Source organism: Asterias rubens, chromosome 9, assembly GCF_902459465.1.
Source record: "Asterias rubens chromosome 9, eAstRub1.3, whole genome shotgun sequence".
In the NCBI taxonomy this organism is placed as follows: Eukaryota; Metazoa; Echinodermata; class Asteroidea; order Forcipulatida; family Asteriidae; genus Asterias; species Asterias rubens.
In genome coordinates, this window is record NC_047070.1 from 5,272,289 (window position 1) to 5,295,533 (window position 23,245).

A 23,245-nucleotide genomic window follows, 5' to 3' on the forward strand; every position below is an offset into this window, starting at 1 on the left:
ATGAATAGAGGATGCAAGAGACACGAGCGTTGATTGGTACATTTACCCGGTACGGAATCAGAAACTTACAATCAGCCAATCAAATTATACGACACGTAACGAAATGCAGAGCCATCCTCCCAGCATGCATTTCGAATGAAACGGAAGTAAACAAAGAGCAGACGACAGAGCGCTTTGGCACGTGTAGCGCAACATCGAAAACACAAAACTTTGTTTTATTTTATTTCAAAAGATCCCGATTTCTCAATGTTACAAATAAAATGGAGATTTTTGGTTGTGGATTCAATGGATTTGGGCAGTTACTGCCACAGATGTCGAAAAGGTGTGTTTTGTTCCCCATGAAGATAGAGGGTTGTCAAGAACTGAACGCCAGTTTGCAAACTTCAAGTTCTTACAAGACTTCGATAACCATTTCTAAAATTGTTTCATCATGGAGTATGACTTACATTTTGACAGGTATGTTGCAGACGTTTTATGAAATCTCAAATTTAAAAGAATTTGAGAAATTTCAATAATCACGACTCCGCCATCTGCAATTGGGACTTTCTTTGAACAGGCTTTGATTTGACGAGTAGCTGAATTCTTATTGATTCTATATAGGGCCTAGATTAGAATAGATGTCTGAGGAGGATGGAGCTACCTGGAGGGTTCGATATTGTCGCAAAAGCATGTTGCTTCTTTCATGTGAAACTAATTGAAACTCGGTAAAAGTAATTGCCATTCATATGTCAGTAAACTGGGTGTCGGTAAACTGGGTACCAGTAAACTGCCCTGCCCCTACTCTACTCCTCTATCTAATGCATGGGTAGTTTCATCACTGTGCCGCCGCTGAAATGTATTAACTACCTTTCGGCTAGCTCAAGCTCAATCAAATTGCCAACCCTACCGTCAAGTTTAACCCTATATATGTACCCATGACTATAGTTTAGCACAGTGTCTTGTTATTTACAATCACTTTTGTTCATTTCAGATTCCTCAATTTTCCTGCAAGGTTTTTGTAACGGACAGAAAGGCACTAAACAGAGATTGAAAAGAGCAGAGGGTGTCGGCAAGAGTATTCTAGACATGGTGATTGGTGCTGGAGGAAAACTGTACTATGTCTTGGCTAATGGAGAATGCATTGTGACTGACATTCACTCAGATAATAGTTCCAACGTATTAGTAGTAGGGGTTGACGATGCTGGTGAATCAGAAAGACCTCACTTCCTTAGGGTTTCTGCTGGTGAAATGAATACTGTTGCACTGACAGGTTAGTTGACAATAACACTAACAGCATGAAAAAATCATCACACATAAATAAGTCTTAATCACTCAACCAATTCATATCAAGTCAGACAATGATGATTATGAGTTATAACTACGGCTCGTATGCATTCATTTCAGTTTCACCCCAACCCCTGTTGTTGTCATGTTTTTGTCTGTTTTTTGTGTAACTGTGTTTTTAATCCTTGCTGACTTTCCTGATAAAATGAAACAAACTGTCAAATTCATATATATTGCCAACTCTTATTGTTTTATGTGAAAGCAGTCAGTACTTTTGTATTTTATTGTTTTCACATGGAAATCGCAAGAGCGCAAACCAGCTGTTAAGCAGCTATATGAAATCGTCCCCTGGTTTGACCTGGCTGTGTTGTGTCAAAGGAAATAGTATTACCATCAATAGACCCTTCCCATGAAATATGTAAATTGCACATAGCGCGTGCGCACTAATGTTTTGGTTGGCAAAATGAGGGAACATCGCGCTGTTTTGTACACGACTAATGGCTGCGTGACGCAGACGCGATTGCGCGTCTGCTCAGTGCACAACTCTATGGCGTTTGCCAACCACCAGGGTCTGTACGCATGCGTGAATGTAAATAGCATATTTCATGGGAAGGGTCCATTCAATTGTTGTATGTTCAATGTTCATTGATGTTGGAAGAATCTTAGGTCTTTATCGAACCTTGGTTTGGGCTCCGTCTCCAGCCACAGGCTCTGTTTGATGCTAGAAACACCTTGCAAAATGTACACTACTTTAAGTTGAAGACTGAGCCCAAGCCGATGATAAAAAAGGCTGTGAAATCATGTTATTTGTCTCTTTCAGACAAGTCATCCGGCTTGATTTCCACTGAGAAGCAAGATTACATCTTCAGACCCTTGGATTGTTCTTTGAAACTCTCGCAAGTCTCTTGTGGAAAGGAACATGTGATGTTACTCTCCAATAATCACCAAGTCTACACCTTTGGACTTGGAAGGTGAAGATTTTTATGGGACCCTTGGACGGTTTTCTTATTCAACCTTGTAATTCCAAAATTCCTTTTGAAATAAATCCGGCAATATTTTAATTATATGGGATAGTACAACTACATATTTCTCAAAAGCAGTGGTGTGGTGTATCAATTGGCCCCCCATCCAATGTCCCCTGCCCCTGATGTAGAAAAAAGAAAAGCACAAATGTATGGATAAATACGTGTACACCAAAATCTCCCCCCCCCCCCCAAACTATGTCCTCGCCCACAATGACCTGCCACAAATGAAAATGTCTAGTTTAGTCAATGCATTGGTGATAGCATGGGGTGGATTGTGGTTTATTAACAACAGGAATGTATTGAACTAAGAATACTGTTTAGCAGAAAATATTTACTAAGCTATAAAATTACCACAGAGTCACTCTCCAGAGCAATGTGCAGTAGTTAACAGTATTTGGCCCTGATGCTTTTCGGCTAAGCAGGACTTTTCTATGCTTAGAAAATGTTTGTAATACAACAACTTTGTCCATGTATCTCCTTTGACCTACAGTCGAGGTCAGCTGGGTCATGGGTCAACTGAGAAAGAGGGGCAACCAACACTTGTTGAGGCAACTGCAGGGGTACCCATGGTGGCAGTAAGTGCTGGAGGCTGGCACTCGGCGTCTGTCAGCAGTGAGTTTTCTTTTAGTCTTTAGGAATGGTTTCATTTCTCAATTACAACCAGTTCCATGTTGTACAGTCCTGTAACCAGCTACTATGTAATACATTTTCAATATGTTGCCATAATTACATCAAAATTGACAGTCTTTTGAGAGTGGCCAATGCTAGACTGTTAAAAATAATATGGCCTTCATCAGCTTAAGCCAAAGACCACTCACAGACTTCACTCTGACATGATAATCGCTAAATGAGTTGGGGTGGCTGCTGAAAAGAACCATTGGTTTCAACACGACCTTTCGATCAGTATGCTCCCATTGTCTTCTGGAGAAAGCACTATTTAAAATGTATTAACTTTTACTTCTTTAAAATGTTGTTACCATCTTCACAAAAGAAGATAACATTTTTATCCAATTGGAAGTCCACTAAAAACAAATCTGAAGACATAGTTTACAGTACCTTCTCCCTTTTCAAAATTCTTTTGTCAGCCATTGGTGACCTCTACATTTGGGGCTGGAACGAGTCTGGCCAGTTGGGATTTCCGACAAAAAATGACAAAACCTCTCCAGATGCACAATGTACTTCTCAAGGAGAGTCGCTTGAAGCTGCAGACAATCTAGACTCTAGTAGAATGAAGACGACACTTGAAGAAGGATGTTCAAGAAGAGCACACCCACAAGAAACTGATTCAAAACCAGAATCGGCAAAGAAAATGAGATTTTCAGATTCTGTTGAAAGTGCTGATATGAGCAAAGAACAACTACATGAATGCGGTGGTGTGGTTAGATCAACAACAGATACAGATGATAATAATGGAATGTATAAAGGACAACTTGAAAATGCTTCAACAGCAACGCAGATATCCTTGACAACTTTAGATGTTCTGCATGAAGATGTAAGCAAAACGAGTGATGAAATGAGGAGACAAAGTACACAGAGCCAAGACATTTCTCAACAGAAGGCTTTTTCAACAACATTGGGACGGTTTAACAAGGATCCTGTGAGAGATCAATCGAGGGAGCAGATTGCGAATCGAGAAGTCCACTTGGGGTCAGAGAGCAAAGAAGATACAGCAGGAGATAGATGGGATGGTGATGAAGGTGGAGGTAGCGATGTTGTACTCATCCAAGCTTTGCCTGCCATTCTTGACCTCCCAGATGGGAAGGATGTGTCAAAGGTCAGCTGCGGGTCACGACACACTGCTGCTATCTCAGGTGGGCATTTAGTGCGAGTTTTAATAGTTTTGTTACAGATTGAACTTATACTCTTTTTTAAAGTTAATAACCTTTACAAATTTGCACCCCATAAAGTATTAAGGCCCAACTGTTTGGAAGAATATGCATAAAGTTCTATAGCTTAAAAACCCTTTAATTAGCTCTTGTGAACTGCTTACCATTCAAAAGAACCTATTGTATAAATTTAAAAAATAGTTAATGGTCAGAGGTTTCGACCTTAGCAGAGTCTTTCTCGAAGGCTGAATGACATCGCAACATACATGAAAATGTACTCAAGTGTAATATTACATACAGAGAGAGAGAGAGTCAGAAAGCACACAGCAAGAAGCAAGGGGTAAACAAAGTTCAACCATATGCTATTACCTCACCTGTTCACAGACGATTTTGGTCGGCTTTTAAAATTAAAGACCTTTTGCCTCTGAATTTAAGCCAAAGACCGCTGTTTCAAACAGTAAAATCTTCTATTTACTTGGTTCCACTATCAAGTTCTGAGTCATGAAACGCTACATGTATGGTTCCTGTCACATTTTTTTCTCTTCTCTTTATCATCAGTGGATGGTGAGCTCTATACCTGGGGTTGGGGTGCATATGGCCAGTTGGGACATGGAGACAGTGAGACACTGGACGTCCCCACTTTGGTGAACTCTCTACCTGAACATCAGAAAGTGTTGGAAGTATTCTGTGGTGGATGGAACACTCTTATTACAGTCGCTGCACATTTGTGAGCACTGATTTAAGATGGTGATTGGAATCCCTTGATAAGGCCTTTTCACACGACGGATACGATGCGGATAATGTGCACTGACCATTTCACACTACAACTTTTGAACACGCTGTCGATCCGGATATGGCACTTTATCCGTGTCGAAACCAACCCTGCCCGGGAGGTGGGTTGATAAATCTCTATCCGTGTCGAAGATTCCAACACAGATCGAAAGCCGTAGTGTGAACACCTATGGGTTAATTTTTTATCCGTGTAGAAGACGCGACGTGGACGTGAAGCGCGGTAAAGCGTTTATGTGCGTCAGTTTGCATTGCTGCGCGCCATCACGCAACCACTCGCGGTCGCACAATATCCGGATTGAAAGTTACATGTGTAACCAAAAAGCTGATTTCGCGCAGAGCTAGTGTGAAAGCGAAGCTGTTTGTATCCGTGTTGAAATTTTACCGAACCAACACGGACCCTATCCGGATAAGGTTCGACACAGATCGAGGGTCGATAGTGTGAAAAGGCCTATAGTGTCTATAATGAGGATGCTGCACATGGCACTTGACTTCACCTGATAAGACCACATACACAACAATGACCTGCATGGTGACCTTCCGCATACCTAAATTCTGATCAGGGAGAGGAGGATGGGTCTGGTAGGCCACTGCATTCAACACCCGTAGGTGGCAGTTCATCAAACCATCTTGTGGGAGCCAAATCAGTGGGGGTGGGGGGAGGGGCAGGGCTGGACCCCTTGTGATCAAAGACCTTCCCCAAATTGTTGTTATAGCCCCCTAAATTATGTCTTTGCCTCGGCTTTCCCCTTGGTGACGGTAATTTTTTTTTAAATCGCTGATATCACAACCAGAACGTTTGGAACAGAGATATCTATGACAAACAAACATCCGGCTCAAAACTAGAACCAATTCAAGTCTTAGATCGTGGTTATTCTTCTGCATCTCTCAGCCCCGAAAACGCCCCCTATTAGCTATCACGTGCTCTCATGACGAAGGTTGATCACAAGAGGGCACTGTTTGTAGCGGCTATCAGAACGACTATTAAAATGTCTTGTTATATGTCAAATGTTGTTTTTACCTTTCTACACATTACAGGAAACTGAAAAGCAGAGTATAATAAAAAACAGTTCTCTCTACAAGTTTATTGAGTATAATATCCTGATGGCATCGTAGTCCAAAAATCTTACATGAGTATTTATATCTTAAGTTCAAGGATTCGTTGAGGCCTAATTAGTTGAAACTGTAACAGAGAAATCTCGGCAAGCAAATAGGTAGACAAAATCCAACCATGTATTAAAGGGAAGGTACACGTTTGGTAATCACTCTTAAAATTAATGGCAATAAGAAGCTTTTGGTTAAAAGCCTGCAGCAACTTTTGATAGTTAACAGTATTTTGAGAAACATTCCACTTCAAAGTAATGAGGTTATGTAAAAAGATACAAAATGCCTCAAAATTTGAAACTGAGAAATGATACATTTGTGTATTCCTACAGGGATCATTCTTCCGTTGTGGAGAAATTCGCTCTGGTTTTTCGGCGTTATCTCAAAAATGGCGACCACCTTGAATTGAAAGTATTAAATAATAACGGTTCCAAAACCAAAGGATGCTTTGCCTTAAAAAGAATGTACAATCTTTTTTTCCTTAAAAGGCACTGGACACATTTGGTAATTGTCAAAGACCAGTCACTTGGTGTATCTCAACATATGCATAAAATAACAAACCTGTAAAAATTTGAGCTAAATTGGTTGTTGAAGTTGCGAGAAAAAATGGAAGAAACAAACACCCTCGTCGCGAGTTCGAGATCTCTGCTGAGGACTCAAATTCAACTCAAATATTATAGTGAAAAATTACCTCTTTCTCAAAAAACTATGTCACTTCTGAGGGAGCCATTTCATAAATGTGTTATACTATCAACAGCTCTCCATTGCTCGTTACCAAGTCAATTTTATGCTAACAATTATTTTGAGTAATTACCAAGAGTGTCCAGTGCCTTTAAGACTAAAATATAACCCACACGTGGATGTTGGGTGACTTGAGCAAAAGTGTTGCATATTCAACCGACAGCGTCAATAAAGTTGCATTTAGAACCAAACAATTTCAGAACCCAGTGGAAAAAGAGCTTTTCTATGACATCCCAACGTATTCATAGCATGATTCAAAAGACTAATAACTTCACTTTGTCATGCAAAGCCTGGCATTCAATTTAGCAGAGTATGTGTAACTACAGATTTCTCTAAAAACCTGCTCCAAACATAAATGCTGTATGAGTGAATTGTTAAATTGAATGGGTATCTCCATGATTTGGGTGACACAAAGAAACATTTTTTACACATTAAGTAAAATTTATTTATTGTTTTGAGGAGCTTTCAATGGGAGACTTTTTGGCGGTCCTTGTATCACAGTTCTCGCGTGTAGTGCATTCGCTCAGACCTACGTGCGCAATACTGAGCATGTGTGCGCACGCTCAGAGCTGCAAAAAAAGGACCTTTATGTCTGCTGCCACCTCTCAAAAGCCAACCATTCACTACAAAATAGAACACCATGTCGAAATTGGCCACTTATTCACCGAAAAATGGCAAGGAAACCTATAGTATATTTCCATTAACAATTTTGCTCAAGTTTAGCTTAGAAACCAGAAAATGTACACGTTAGTTCAGGTGTACAAAAAGATATAACCAGTTCACATTTTATACACTCTATCCTGAAAGGCATGTTTAATATACAGAGATAAAACCGCACTTCAGTTTCTCCAGTTACAATGCAGCTAGACAAGACTCATCCTAATTACCCGCTTAGCTTTTAGATGACCATTTTCCCTAAATCAAACAGTATCATGAATTCGACATACAATAACTCATCACACAGTTATGTAGACCCCTATTGAGCTCAATGGTGAGCAATGACCCAGTTCACCTGGGCCCAAATTCATAAAGCTGAAAAGCAAAAGACACTGCTTAGCAAATTTCTTTACTAAGCGAAAAATGAGTGGGGAACCAGTTCCGACAAAGTAAACTTTATGGAATTTTGACTGGTAACCAAGATTTTTCTGTGCTAAGCAAGTTTTTGTGCTTACAGGCTTTTTATGAAAGTGGGCCCAGTTCTATGGCTCTGCGACAGGCACTGGTTAACATCCTTATTGAATCTCAACTCTTTCAGTGCCTGCTCTTTTTTCGCATTTTGAACCTAAGATGCCCACCTTTGATTTGTGTTGCCTTGGTAACATCCCAAAGTCTATAGTATTTATAACATGTACATCACGAGTCATACATTCACGATTGATGAAACTTTTTGAGAACATAAAAAAGTTTGTACATTCACAATAATGGTGCTTTCAGGATGCATAAAAATAGATCGCAGCCACATGAATCTATCCAACGTTGAAGCCGCCCACCTACATCATTCTTAAAAAGTAGCTTATCTCCCGGCCATGTTTTCCCTAACAGTTAAAAACAGGTTCTTTCCAAACAACAAATGTAAACTTCAATGATCTTTTTGTTTTTACAAAAAGCAAAACAACTTAGTGCATGTTTGGTCCCTTGTCCCCGGTTTATTCAATCGATCACAGATAGCTATACAAAATATGAGACATATAAAAAACAATTGCGAGTTCTGATTTTGCTCACGTGTATATATATCTGTGGATCCAGCCCGTCTTGAAATGAATACAACATTTATGCCCCCCTCCCCCCCCCCAACCACCCAAACAAAAAATCCCCTTACATTGCTATCTTGACCGGCAACTTGAATTTCAAACACTGCAGTTTAAAGTATTTGACTCACAGTAAGACCATGGCCTAATTTCATAGAGCTACTTAAGCACAAAAAGTAGCTAAGCACAACAAAATTATGCTTACCAGAACAGGGTTACCAGTCAAATGACCATGTCACATGTACAATCTGTGACTGGTATCCTGCTGATTTTTGCTAAGCAGAAAATGGTTAAGCTATATTAAGCAGCCCTATGAAATTGGGCCCATATCACAATTGAGAACATAAGGTGATCCAGGCCTGTATGCTTCGTTTTGAAAGGGCAAGGGCACCAAGGCATTTTCTCCTTGTTAAAGGGCACCCTATGAGGAATTTGTTAATTTTTACTGGAGCATTTCAAGGGCACCAAGGCAACGACCAGGGGCAACGGAGGCAATCGCCTCCATTGCCTCCGTGAAGTATCAGGCCTGGTGATCCAGCGAATCCCCATTACGCATATTAAATCAGACTCAAATCTCACGTTCTCACACACATTGTTCGCAATCTATCTCCCTGAACCCAAGAGTCGTAACAAAGATACCCTAATAAGGCCTTCCTCTGTGACGACCCCACCCCCGTCTGACCATCTTGGGACTATTGAGCCTGCTGTTCCACTCGTTGCCGGATCCACCCCACCCTCCAGCTCCTGGGCCTCCACCCGCTGGACCTCCACGACCACGCCCTCTACCCCCTGTGAAGAACAAAAAAGAAGGAAAGCTTATTAACAAGTTGGCCACAGGAGGTCTGAGAGGTCGTAACGAGGTCAGATAACCCAATGACACCTGCATCTCTAAGGGCGGTCAAATGGACCAAATTTAAAATTTCCCCTCCAGTAATTTAAACTGTATACTCAGTACTTTCTCGAGTTCCATGAAAAAAAACCTCACAGGCATATTACTAGAGTGAGGTTCGAACCCACGACCTTTGTAACGAGTAATGGGGAGAGGTTGATAGTAAAAACATTGTGAGAAACGGCTCCCTCTCAAGTAATGTAGTTTTCGAGAAACAAGTAATTTTCCATGAATTTGATTTCGAGACCTCAGATTTAGAACTTGAGGTCTTGAAATCAAGCATCAGCAAGCACACAACTTCGTGTGACAAGGGTGTTTTTTCTTTCATTATTATCTCGCAACTTCGATGACCGATTGAGCTCAAATTTTCACATGTTTGTTATTTTATGCATATGTTGAGATAAAGCAAGTGAGAACACTGGTCGTTGACAATTACTAAAGGTGTCCACTGTCTTTAATGTCTTTGAACAAATGTTAGTAAAAATATCAACACAAACAAGATGAAGCAGAAAATTCAGTTCACTGTTAAGGGGTTAACATACTACATGTACATTGGGCAATTTCATATCTGGACATTTTGACCTCTTTACGTGAATGGAAGTCGGTCAGACCTTGCGGCCGTTTTGGGCATTGCGGTTGTCACTATGGTCTCTAAAGGGTTAAATCCTTTCAACTTTAGTCTCGCAATTAAAACCAGAATGCACATAATGAGAATGAACTTACGAGGACCGTCATATCCAGAACCACCCCAACCATCATGAGGGCCAAAGCCACGCCCACGCCCTCTGAAACCTGTGTAGTAGAAAAACCAGACACAATGAAACATCAATAAAAATGTTAAAAATCACACCGCCTGAATTTTACAAATTATTTTAATAACCAATACAAAAATATCCTGAAACATTAAACAATAGTTACGCAGATATGATAAACCCCCATTTTAACCTTGTTTTTTGTTTGAAAACAGCAACTTGGCAAGATATCTTGTTATAGTTGATAACCAGTAGGAAAAAGGGGACCAGCTAAAAACTGCACCTTAGTTTTGCGACAAGTGCAAGTGCAAAACTTAATAGTAAACAAATTGGGAGGCTTAATCATTTTGACTCACAACTGAGAAGCTGAATTTTTGAAGGACGCAGCTATAACATATTTGGAGCAATGTATGGCATGTGAGGTCACCTTTGAACCAATTTTAGTTTTGTATTCTTTCTCTCAGCCAAGATAAGACTTTTAGGCAATGGTTGGTGGAAAAAATCAAGTATAAGGTGGAAAGTAAATTATAAAGTTTGCATATATACAATCTATTTGTGAGTAGTGGTGGCTCTTAGAAAAGCCGGGTTCTCTCATATTACATCAACCAACTTGATTCATTATTCATTCATCATTCATCATACATTTACTTTATTGGTGTCCTCACTTTTCACATTTCAAAACAAAGTTTGTCAATAAGGTTCAATTAATAGTAATACACAGTAATACACAGTAATACATAGTTAATTAATAGATGAAAAATTGATAACTCACAATGACTTAAATTGATCAGTAATACACAAAAGTTATAAATAAGCAGTAAGTAGGACAACAATTAGGTTAAGGTGAAGCCAAGGCTTTTGTGCATTAACCTATTGACAGACAAACAGCAGAAAATACTATACAGAAAAAACAACATATACAATACGACAGAATAGACAAACAAAACACACAACAAAGGCTAACTTCACAACTCACCTGGTCCTCTACTCCATGGCGGGGGAGCTCTGCCCCTTGGAGGCATACCACCCCATCTTCCGGGACCGCCGCCTCTGAAAGGGGGTCTTGGACCCCATGGTGGGGGAGGCCTGCCACCCCATCGTTGAGGAGGTCCATAATCCCAGTTTGGGGCCCAATCATCTCGTCCATATTGGCCAAAACCACCTCTGTTGGCCCTTTCTGCAGAAACAAGACGTAGGATACGAATGTTTACTGGTTTGAGTGCTTTGGTTAAAACTAAGACTCCTGAGGTGATCTTCAGAGCGTTCTATTTTCCTGCAGGGAAGCCGAGGGAAAATAGCTTCTACCTATCTGGAATCACTAAGGCAGTCTTGGTTTTGCGGGTTTGTCAGTGGTTGGGGGTCATGCTCTTATTTTGGAAGGGGGACTCTGCAGGGGGGGGGCACCATCCTCTTGGTTATGATCCCGTTTGCAATCGTTCACTCGGTTAGATTATACAAACACACATTTTCCTCTTTTCCCTTTTAGACTTTTGTGAGTACTACCGCGTGGCAGCTTTCTGGTAAATACAAGAAACCAACACTTAACCAATCACAATGCAGAATCTATGCATTCATGGCATTGGGTGTTAGAGTATCCTCTTTTTACTTCTGCCTGGCTTCTGTTTAGGTTCTGTTTAGGTTCTGCAGATAATTACCCTCGGCTCTGGCTCGGGTAATTAACGCATCCAGACTGCAACCGGTATTAAACAGAGTGTTTAAAACCGGCCAAGCACATATTTATTCCCTTGTTATATACCATTTCTAACCAAAGTTCTTCTTATGTAAAAACAACATGAAAACACATAAAACTTTACCAATAAACAATATTTAGGAGGAGACCAATATAGCATTACCTCTTTCCTTTCCTCTGTCTATGAGACTTTGGAGATTGTCTGCTTTCTTCTTCTTCACCTTGTTCACGATGACTTTGTGGCCCTTAATGACATGGTCACGCAGCACTTCAGACAAGAACAAAATTATACAAAGAAAACAATTTTACCTCTATGAATTAAAGGGAATGTTACAAATGGTAATCACTCTTATAATTAAATTGAACCTCTGGTTGAAAGCCTACACAAGCTCTTGAACCCCGTCACCCAAATCCAGAGGTCATAAATCCCGCTCTAGCCAATTTTTCTGTGTTCAACCCAAAATTAATTTGAAAATAGAGAGTAGTAATGAGAGTACATTTTAATGAGAGTAGAAAATTTCACTAGCAAATTTCTCCACCAGAGCTTACCCGATCTTCTCCTCTTTGTTCAACTACAAATTGTTTTTAATTAACCCAGTCACTTTCTTTTGGGGGTTTATAACTTGTTACCTAAACACAAAAATTTTAAGAAAATTATTTAATATGGAGGCCCGCCAACATAGGGCTAGATTCGGTTGGTAGATTCTAGCATGTTTATCCAGCCAGAGGTCATCGTTTCAAATCTCACTCTTGTATTAAAAAAATGTTATTTAACCCCAAATCAATTTGTTTAAAGGCAGTGGACACTATGGTAATTACTCAAAATAATTATTAGCATAAAACCTTACTTGGTAATGAGTAATGGGGAGAGGTTGAAAGTATAAAACATTGTGAGCAACGGCTCCCTCTGAAGTGGAGTACTTTTCGAGAAAGAAGCAATTTTCCACGAATTTGATTTTAAGACCTCAGATTCAGAACTTGAGGTCTCGAAATCAAGCATACATGTATGTAAGCACACAACTTCGTGTGACAAGGATGTTTTTTCTTTCATTATTATCTCGCAACTTCGATGAACGATTGAGCTCTTTAACTTCCACAGGTTTGTTATTTTATGCATATGTTGAGATACACCAAGTGAGAAGACTGGTCTTTGACAATTACCAATAGTGTCCATAGACCTTATCGCAAATACCAATGCGCAAGCGCAGACTGTTGAATGAGGTGCATTGTGGGATATATATGGATCAAATTTGGATACCAGCTAGACCACAATGCACCTAATTCCAAGCTTTACGCGCGCGCCCCGGTATTTGCGAAAAGGTCCATTGTCAAAGGAGGGGAGAAGAACTTACTAGCGAATTTCTCGACGTCGTGGTGGCTTTCAAGCTCCATCAGAGCGAACCCAATCTTCTCCCCTGTTGCCATGTTGAGAGGGAATTGCACTGATTTGATGGTACTGTCCGTTCCGAAGTAATCCCTAAGCACTTTCTCTGTGATGTTGGTGTCCTTGAGACATGTGACAGTCATTTTAGTCGGATGTTCTTTCATGGGAGGTACCTGTTTGAATGGAAAGGGAAAAGAGAAGGTACATGTCAGCATTATACCATAAAGGGACAACTTGCTACAAACTACAGAACTCCAACTGACCCCTCATCACCAGGCATGCTTGGAGCAAGTTTGAGCGGCCACATTTAGTCAACCTGTGATTGATTACTGATGTACCAGCAACGTACATGCGCACTCGAACGACTTGTTTTAAGGCCTAGTCAACCATCTGTACCACGGTATTCAACACTCCATTGGATTCCGCATTTACGCTATACACAAGTTTTCGCTATACATGCTAGAATGGAACAGACTATTCGGACCAGTAAAGAAATCATGGGCTCGAGGCTGGTTCCAAATAATCGCCCAGAGTAGATAACCAATGGTCGTCCAGTCTGGGTTCGAGTCAGAATAGGCAACCTTTAGTTATCTATACAAATACCACCCAAATAGTTTCGAGTGGGCACATTTAGTCAACCAGTGATTGACTACTGGACAGCAACATACATGCGCACTCGAATGACTTGTGTTGAAGCTCAGTCAACCATTGGTACCACGGTATTCAACACTCCATTGCCTTCGGTGTTTTTCTCTTTAGTGTCAATGGTTCCCTGGAACAGGCTATTGAAACCCATGGTGCTGAGGATAGTCCTAAATGGTCAACCACAGTATTCAACCAATGGTCAACCACAGTATTCAACCAATGGTCAACCACAGTATTCAACCAATGGTCAACCACAGTATTCAACCAATGGTCAACCACAGTATTCAACCAATGGTCAACCACAGTATTCAACCAATGGTCGACCACAGTATTCAACCAATGGTCGACCACAGTATTCAACCAATGGTCAACCACAGTATTCAACCAATGGTCAACCACAGTATTCAACCAATGGTCAACCACAGTATTCAACCAATGGTCAACCACAGTATTCAACCAATGGTCAACCACAGTATTCAACCAATGGTCAACCACAGTATTCAACCAATGGTCGACCACAGTATTCAACCAATGGTCGACCAGTCTGCGTTCAAGTCAAATTAGTCAACCTTTAGTTAACCACGGTGCACATTTGAACTTGCTCTTGGTGGTCTCATGGTTGAGATCAGAAATGCAGAATGCAGGGTCATCTGTACAAATACCACCCAAATACATGTAGTTTGCCTGTCATTTTTGTCTTTTCAGTGGACTCAGAAAACACAAAGCCAACTTTGCTTAAATCACATATCAGCTTAAAGGACCATTACAGAATTAAAAATAATATTCTGAGATCTCAGATTAACACGGTCTAACATGTCTAATGATGATGATTGTAGAAAACATCCCTTGAAACATTTCTGTCTGAGATGTCATATTTGAAGAGAAATAAATCAATCTAATTTTCCATTTGAAGTTTATCGCTCAGTGAGCCTTTTATTAAACAATTTTTTTACACTGATGTCATGCAAAATGTGTAATCATTTTTAAACTTACTTTTCATGACCCAGACTTTTGTCGTGACCCAAACTTCTAAAGGGTTGTCAGCATATGAATAAGGTACATGACATAAAGTGCTAGCAACTGTTTTGTTAGCAAAAAAACAATTCTGTAATGTTCCTTCTGAGTTAAAAAAAACGAATTATAAAGAGAGAAAATCAACTTACCGAAACCGTCCGCCCGAGCGTCAGCGTCTTGCCATGAAGGATATGGGCCTCCTTGCGCTTAAGAATAGCATCCGTCTCGGCCACAGTGGACATCAACATCATGGCGTATCCCTTAGACTCCCCTAGAGTGTCTTCATCGGACCTCTCTCTAAAGACGTACGACTCTTGGACGACACCGAAGGCACCAAAGTACTCCTCCAGATCGGCCTCGAAAGTTTTGTCCTTGTCGATGTCATCGACGTAGAACCTGCGTAATTTCTCGTGGTCCTGTCATAAAAAGGGAAACATTTAGTTTTCGAAACCAATTTATTTAATCTATTGTTATTATTATGAAAATATTTTAGACAAATACAATAAAACCAATTGTGAAAATTTCATTTCAAAAAGTGGCCACTGTTTAAAGTAAAGCTAAAAATATTCAACGGAAATCAGACCAAAGTATATTCCTTTTGGTTTCACCATTATACTAAAGTATACTAAAATAGGATGACAATCATGCCTGCTGAACCTACCTTTTCGATGACCAGTTTGCGGCCATGAATCGTACACGGTTCTTCCCCTAGCTGTGCCGTAAGGATGGCCTCATGCTGCTCGTCCGAGCCCATCCTTAGGAAGGCGTGGGTGCTGCGGACACCGTCCTGCTCAACCACTTTCTGAGAGAACACCACATCTACGATGCTGCCGTACTTTCTGAAGCACTCCATGATGTCGGCCGTGGTTGTCTCATCGGGGTCGAGATTGCCAATGTAAAGTTGGTATCGCTTTAATTTCTACATATAAGTAAAAACAATGATTTAATTTCTCGGGTTGATAAAAAGTACAACTACATGTATGCACATTAATCAGGTAAAAACATTAAAAACTACAGCAATGAAAAATTTAAATACAGATGAAGGGAAACAAGATACCTGGAGCCCAAAGAATGGCCTAAAAAAACACAGTTCCTGTCTGAAGGCTGATTTTAAAGAGAACAATAAATTGAATGCAAAAATATATAAATATATAAATATACAAACAACAATAAAAAATATTACAAATGCACATACAATTTTTGCACTGGCAGTTAAACATGTTAAAGAAAATCCTACATTTAACATGTTTAAATAAATTTGTAATAACCTAGCAGCTAGACACATCAGGACGCTGACGAATTTTACTATGTTGGCGAACTCCCCTCCCCTGACTTAACTGCTCTCTCTGCGAAATACGACCAATACATTCTGTACACACCAGTGTCAACAGTCAATATAGACTGTACACAAGTCATGGAATCAGTATATATCAAACAGGTAGGAGGGTTTTTATTTCCACTCTCCACCAATCGACAGGTAAGAGGTTTTTTTTTTCCACTCTCCACCAATCGACAGGTAGGAGGGTTTTTATTTCCACTCTCCACCAATCGACAGGTAGGAGGGTTTTTATTTCCACTCTCCACCAATCGACAGGTAGGAGGGTTTTTACTTCCACTCTCCACCAATCAACAGGTAGGAGGGTTTTTATTTCCACTCTCCACCAATCGAGAGGTAGGAGGGTTTTTACTTCCACTCTCCACCAATCAACAGGTAGGAAGGTTTTTATTTCCACTCTCCACCAATCAACAGGTAGGAAGGTTTTTATTTCCACTCTCCACCAATCGACAGGTAGGAGGGTTTTTACTTCCACTCTCCACCAATCGACAGGTAGGAGGGTTTTTATTTCCACTCTCCACCAGTCGAGAGGTAGGAGGGTTTTTATTTCCACTCTCCACCAATCGACAGGTAGGAGGGTTTTTACTTCCACTCTCCACCAATCGAGAAGTAGGAAGGTTTTTATTTCCACTCTCCACCAATCGAGAGGTAGGAGGGTTTTTATTTCCACTTTCCCCCAATCGACAGGTAGGAGGGTTTTTATTTCCACTCTCCACCAATCAACAGGTAGAAGGGTTTTTATTTCCACTCTCCACCAATCAACAGGTAAGAAGGTTTTTATTTCCACTCTCCACCAATTTTTTTTTTTTTTGGTACAGTTATTTCAGTATTTGTAGGCCAACCCAGAACAGAGACTGGACAACGACATGATGAAGAAGCTATAAATGTATGGGCAAATTTTCATAAAGCTTTATAGCTGAAGAAGCAAATCTTTCTACTACGCAAGCATTGAGTGAGGCACCAGTTGCAACATAACAATGTAAACACCATGGAATGTTGCCTGGTAACCTGTTTCTGCTCAGCCAGCTTTTTCTGTGCTTAGTAAATTTATGAACAGTACACTCTACAGAGTCAGAGTTCCGTAAGTACCCCTTTGGTAAGCATCACAATGAAACTTTGCCTTGTTTTGATCAGGGCAAAATTTCATAAAGCTGCTTAAGCAGAAAATATTGCTTAACAATTGCTAAGCAGAGACAAGCATGATGCCAGTCACAAGTAGGCAGATCAATCAAAAGCCCCAAATACTTACAACTCTATCCACTTTGATAATGACGCTGGCCCCGTCGATTATCTGTCTGCCTTTCTCATTGTTGGCAGCCATGACGGCATTGGTCCCTTCGTCGGTGGCCATCTTGATGATCCCGTACCCTCTGGACACCATCTTGTCGTCTACTTTAGACACCCTCAGGATGCACTCTTCTACCTCTCCAAATTGGCTGAAGTGCTCTCGCAGGGACTCCTTGGTGGTCTTGTCCTTGTCCAGACTGGTCAAACTGAGTCTCAGCTTTATCTCTGAGGTCTGGAGAGATAATAATAATAAAAATAATAATAATAACAATATCAAAGTCTTATATAGCGCACATATCTACCAAACAAGGTACTCAAGCCACTGAGTATACAAAAACTTTAAGAAAGATAGGTTATAGATTGATGAATTCTGAGACCCAATAATTTAGCACAAGGGTTTACAAGGTGCTACGGCGCATACAGCAGCCACAGCCAGGAACACCGGGGCGAACCCCTTCTCTTTCCGATAAGTGCACTGGGTTCTTTTACATGTGTTACACAACACATGGGACCAACGCCTTTACATTCCGTAACGGAAGGACGCCAATGGTGTCCTTCCGTTACTGACCTTATTAATATTCATATTTTATAAACTAAAAGTTTTTCAGCCAAAATGAGGCAGCCATATTGAAGGCAGTCATTAATAAAAGACACTGTGACATTTGCTTGATGAAACTAATTAAACTGTTAAAGATATCCACGATTTAAATGTTGTTTAACGAGTCAAAACGTCCTTCCGTTACTGTGGAATTGCCCTTTTTATACCAACAATTATTTTGAAATGATTTTTGGGGTTAAAGTAATTACCATCAGTGTCCACTGCCTTTAAGCATCGTAATAAATAGTTAAATCATGGTCTGAATCCCCAAAGGTAACCTCTAGTTTTGCAATGGTTAGAATAAGTATTGTATTGTCGTCTCGTTACTGAATCATAGTTTCTTGATTTGAGCAAATGTTAAACCAATGTTAGTATGAGAGAGATCGGCTGTTGCCAGTTTGGCTTTTATATCCCCTTGTTGGAGTTTGCAGAGTTCCCTTGGCGAGAAGATCATCTAAACAAACAAATAAACAAAACTTTGAATTTATCTTGAAGTTCCCCTCACACATTGTCACATACTTACTGGTTTTGAAGGCTCTACAACAATCGTTCGATCGTCCATCATGTGGGTTTCTGCATTAAGAATGGCAATGGCCTCATCTTTAGTGGACATCGTCACGAACCCAAAACCTTTGGATCGACGGGATTTCCCTTTTGCCGCTGCAACCTTGTCATGTGCCACGACGGCATCCATGACGGTTCCAAAGGCACTGAAGTATGCTTTAAGCTCATCTGCCGTTGTTGTTTGAACGAGACCACCGACAAAGACCTGCTTTGAAATGTCAGAATTCCTCTCCTGTAGAAGTTAAACAGAGGGCGGGTTTTTATTACGTAAACACAGGTCTCGAAACAACCAACAGCATCCACAGCGGGTCGCACTAAAAACCGACAACTCACGACAACAGTTTTTAAATGCACTTTAACAGAACATTTGAACATAAGGCTACCATTAAATATTTGCACATGTGTATCCAAATCACGTTCAAACTGTTGAAAACATTGTATGTTTAATTGTAAAAAAAAAAGTTTTCTTACCCGTATTTAGTAACGAACGGAAATATCCATCATGTTGTCTTTCGACGTACCTGGACAATTCCATTTGCCATTACAACACAGGGGTGCTACAATATGCAAGATGATTATTTACCATTTTATGTGCCTCTCATAGAGTAAAAAAAAAAATTATATTTAAACCTCCCCTTTTAATTTCGAAATCCAGAGTGGCGGCTTAATTTACTAACAAGAATAAAAAAAAGCAGCTAAAACCAAAAAGAAAAAAATACAATTCAGCCCTCAGAAATTACCCCTGCCCCCTGCGGTGTAATAGAATCGTCCAAGTACGTCGAAAGAAAACAAGGCGAATAGTTCCGTGCGTTACTAAATTCGTGGTAAAAAACACTTTCCTTAATTAAAGCCATTGGACACTTTCGGTAAACAGTATTGTCCAAAGGCCCACACTAACAAACCTGTGAAAATAACAAACCTGGGAAAATTTAGGCTCAAACGGTCATCGGAGTTCGGAGAAAATAACGGGGAAAACCCACCCTTGTTTCCACACATTTCGCCATGTCATGACATGTGTTTAAAATAAATCCGTAATTCTCGATATCAAGAATTTATATTGTTTTAATGTTTTCTCAAAAAGTAAAGCATTTCATGGAATAATATTTCAAGAAAAGTCTTTCACCATTACCTTCTGTAAACCCTGTAAGTTATTTGTAAATCTGTGAACTTTTTTCTCTTTTTTTCTATTCCGAAAGTGTCCAATAATGGCTTTGTAAAATTTAATTAGGAAATAACAGTGCGAGTACCCGGTCTTCACTGCGTGGTGATGACCGAGTTGGTGGCTGGCGCTGTTAACGGACCGAGCCGGAGGTGAGGTTCGTTAACAGCGCCAGCCACCAACCAAGGTCATTACCACGCAGTGAAGACTGGGTACGAACACTGTTATTCCCATTAATAAATACCTTTTTTAGCGAATTAACCGGCTAAAATTGTCCAAATTTTGTGACTTTTCTCTTGGCGGTACTTCCAGACATGTTCAGGGGCAATATTTGAGCTTTTGATGGTTCTCATCTCTTTTGTGCGTTAATCACATTACTGATCTTTGAGACCAGTGACTCTTTTAAATAATGATCTGTTCAGCGCCTTCACTGGGGTCAAAGAAGGCAAATGATTGGACCATAATAGCTGTTCCTTGTGCATTAAAACGCACGCATGAGCTCGACGTCAGTTTAAACGTGCGCACATGTTACACGCGCGCACTCAAAATTGATACATTTTCAGAGAGCGTACGCGTAAGTGCGCGAAGTTGCAATGAAACTTACAGGGATATAAATAAGCGTGCAATACAGTGCAACGCGCAAGGTTTACACAATGTATGCTGATTTAGTGGCCACTTATTCGCTATTTTCAAAAGCCGGATTTTATACCACCGTTAACACTCCCACACGTCACCGGGGTTTGACCAATCAGAGACTTGAAACCGTCCAAACTCCAAGGTATTTATTAATTAACCTTAAAATTTGTACTACAAATTTTAAGGTTAATTAAATTTTTATTTAAAAATAAAAATTGAAACATTGACAACATCACACTCACTCACACTCACGCGACTCAAAAGAGTCAATCAAATCCTGAAGCTGATCAAATTCAAAGACACATTAAATTGATTGAAATGGCAAGCATAATATTATTAATGATGATGATTGAATGTCAATAAAAATTAAAATAATATTTTATTTTGAACAATTTTTTTTATCTGCTGAGACTGAGGTTTTGATATGTAATACTAATATAATTTAATTTTGAAACTTGAAGAAATGTTGGTTTAAAAAAAAATCAAATAAACACTGCCACAAAACAAAAAACAACCGCCATTATTCGTGGCGGGTTCTTCACTCTGCATGCTCCAGCAGCATGTGTTCATCGCCATTGCATTGTGTTGTGCGTGTTTGCAATGGCATTGCTTTTTTACCAGCAGTCATTTTGTTTTTTTCTTTAATTTTTCAAACATAGGTTTAGGCTTTACGTACGTTTCCTGACGTCTGTTCATTTTCTCCTTGATCATACGAATCCATGTCGTACACAGCTTCATCCTGGTAGGATTCATTTTCGACTTGGGAGTCTCCTTCTGCCGTTTCCATCTCTTGTTCAGCATCCCCCATCTCCCCTTCGTAGCCCTGCCCTGGCTCGGTAGCGTCCATATTTCAGAGAGAGATATGAGTCGATAGAGGGCGCCCCATAGGTTTAGCAGTGAAAACAAACTAAGGTCGTGTCCGAAACGACGACTTCAGTGTTCTACCAGTGTTGAAGAATAGGCAGACGCGCGCGATCTAGCCGTAGCTGTAGCCTAAGTCGCCGTTTCGGACACGGCCTAAATACTATTTCAAGAGTCGTTCATTATTCGAACGAAACCTGAAATATAAGCCATAACTTACACATTTTTACTTGATAATATAACAAATTCAAAGCAACAAAAAAATAAAAGTGGATTAAGAAAATGTTAGAAAATGAGCTGAAACACCTGCTAAGTGTGAAACACTTTTTCTTTGCATAATGCACCAATTACAATACTGACAAGACCGGTGTCAGATGCAATTGTGTCCGCCATGCAATACTGTTGTCCCCGTACACTTTTGCATATGCAATCGTGTCCAGGCTATGCAAAAACCGTTTCCAATGTCATTCATGACATGCATGACATGCACTTAGCTTGTAAAAAAGGCGAGCGTGTTCCGTCGACCAAGGGCGTTTAATTTACTGCAAGGACGGTTTTGAACGGGGGCGGACAAATGTGTCCGGGCGGACACAATTGCATTACACGATTGCATATGCAAAACTGTCCGGCGGACATTATTGCATATGCAATACTGTCCTCCGGATAGTATTGCATAGAGGACATAATTGCATGCGACCGCAGAATTGGTTTTTGCTTACAAAACAGTTGCTGGCAGTGTAAACACTTTCAAATAAACTAACAAACCTCAGCCTGTAGAAGCTTGAGATCAATAGGCCTAGGTTCGATCACACATTTGCGTGACATCGATTAAAAAAAAGAAATGTATGAGGGATAAACTCCCATTGGGAATTTACTTTTATTTATTTCTCATCAAACGACATTTCAGACAAAACTATGTCAAGGGATGTTTTCTACCATCATCATCATAAGACCGGAAGTTTTATGTAAATCTGTGATCTTAGACAAGATTTGTTCTTACCAATTCTGTAATGTTCCTATAATTAAGACATCGTGTTTAGAGAAAAGAAAAACAGAATCTGTAACATTTATTTTGTATCACTGATAAAATGTATTTAAAAGACAATATCATGTTCACAATCATTTCCAACACAGCACAGTCCTAACACAGTCCAATAATAACAATAACAATAATAAAAAGACAAGTTCAAGCAAAATGTGTATACATGTACTCAGGGGTGCAATTTATTATCTCACATTTTTCTAACAGTAAAACAAGTAACAAAGAAAAGCCAGTAACAAATTGATAAGGAACCAGAACAAAACTAAACATAATTTCTGATCGCAATACTTTGTTCAAAATTGCGTCTGGAACAAAACAACTTTACTAAAAAATGTCGCTCAGATGTTTAAGAAGCACATTATGTATAGATGACCATTTCACAAATGACCCCTCAGGTTTTGACCCCAGCAGAGTCTTTATCAAAGGCTAAAGACTCAGCTTGTGGGCCAAAACAAGGGGCCATTAATGTTGCATTAGTATGCACCTGTGGTGGATTTCACAAAGAGTTAGGGCTAGTCTTATCTCGAGTTACTAGTCCAAACTTAGGACTAGCTGTACATTTTTGATATCTCTTAACTCTTTGTGAAATCGACCCCTGATCTAATTAAAATTATCTTTTTAATTTCTTAAAATCTACAAACGTGCAACTTGCAAACTTGGCAACAAAAGTTCTGTAACAAGTTTTTTTTTTTAATACATGGTTGAACCAGTTACAGCTTGGATCAATATTTTTGGCTACGATAAAAACCTACATCCCTAAAAACCAAATATCAAAGACACACTTAAAAAACAAAATATCAAAGAAGTATGTTACACTGTTACTACCCCCGTCTTATCAGGCCTTTTATATTAAATTAAAACAATCTCAACTCCTTAGGAGTATGCAGCACCG

At 39.8% G+C, this 23,245-nt stretch overlaps 2 protein-coding genes across 3 annotated transcripts; one reads left to right on the plus strand and one right to left on the minus strand.

Annotated features, from left to right (window-relative positions):
* Positions 1-173: 173 nt before the first annotated feature.
* On the plus strand, positions 174-6,552 carry LOC117294842 (RCC1 domain-containing protein 1-like). 2 transcript variants are annotated; one of them, XM_033777378.1, is made up of 6 exons: positions 174-456; positions 971-1,249; positions 2,084-2,234; positions 2,779-2,900; positions 3,374-4,099; positions 4,673-6,552. In XM_033777378.1, the coding sequence occupies exons 1-6, from the start codon at positions 261-263 to the stop codon at positions 4,843-4,845; spliced, it is 1,647 nt and encodes a 548-aa protein (XP_033633269.1). In that variant the 5' UTR covers positions 174-260; the 3' UTR covers positions 4,846-6,552. The 2 variants fall into 2 exon arrangements, with proteins under 2 accessions (XP_033633269.1, XP_033633270.1); XM_033777379.1 differs by lacking the exon at positions 174-456 and adding an exon at positions 776-835.
* A 2,408-nt stretch (positions 6,553-8,960) lies between these two features.
* Positions 8,961-21,297, minus strand: LOC117294694 (nucleolysin TIAR-like). Its single transcript, XM_033777203.1, has 10 exons — positions 21,127-21,297; positions 18,615-18,887; positions 17,456-17,725; positions 15,532-15,789; positions 15,020-15,286; positions 13,180-13,384; positions 11,991-12,095; positions 11,114-11,314; positions 10,109-10,177; positions 8,961-9,285 (listed from the first exon to the last, which is right to left on the minus strand). Exons 1-10 carry the CDS (start codon positions 21,295-21,297, stop codon positions 9,137-9,139), a joined length of 1,968 nt encoding a protein of 655 aa, XP_033633094.1. The 3' UTR covers positions 8,961-9,136.
* Between the last annotated feature and the right edge of the window lie 1,948 nt (positions 21,298-23,245).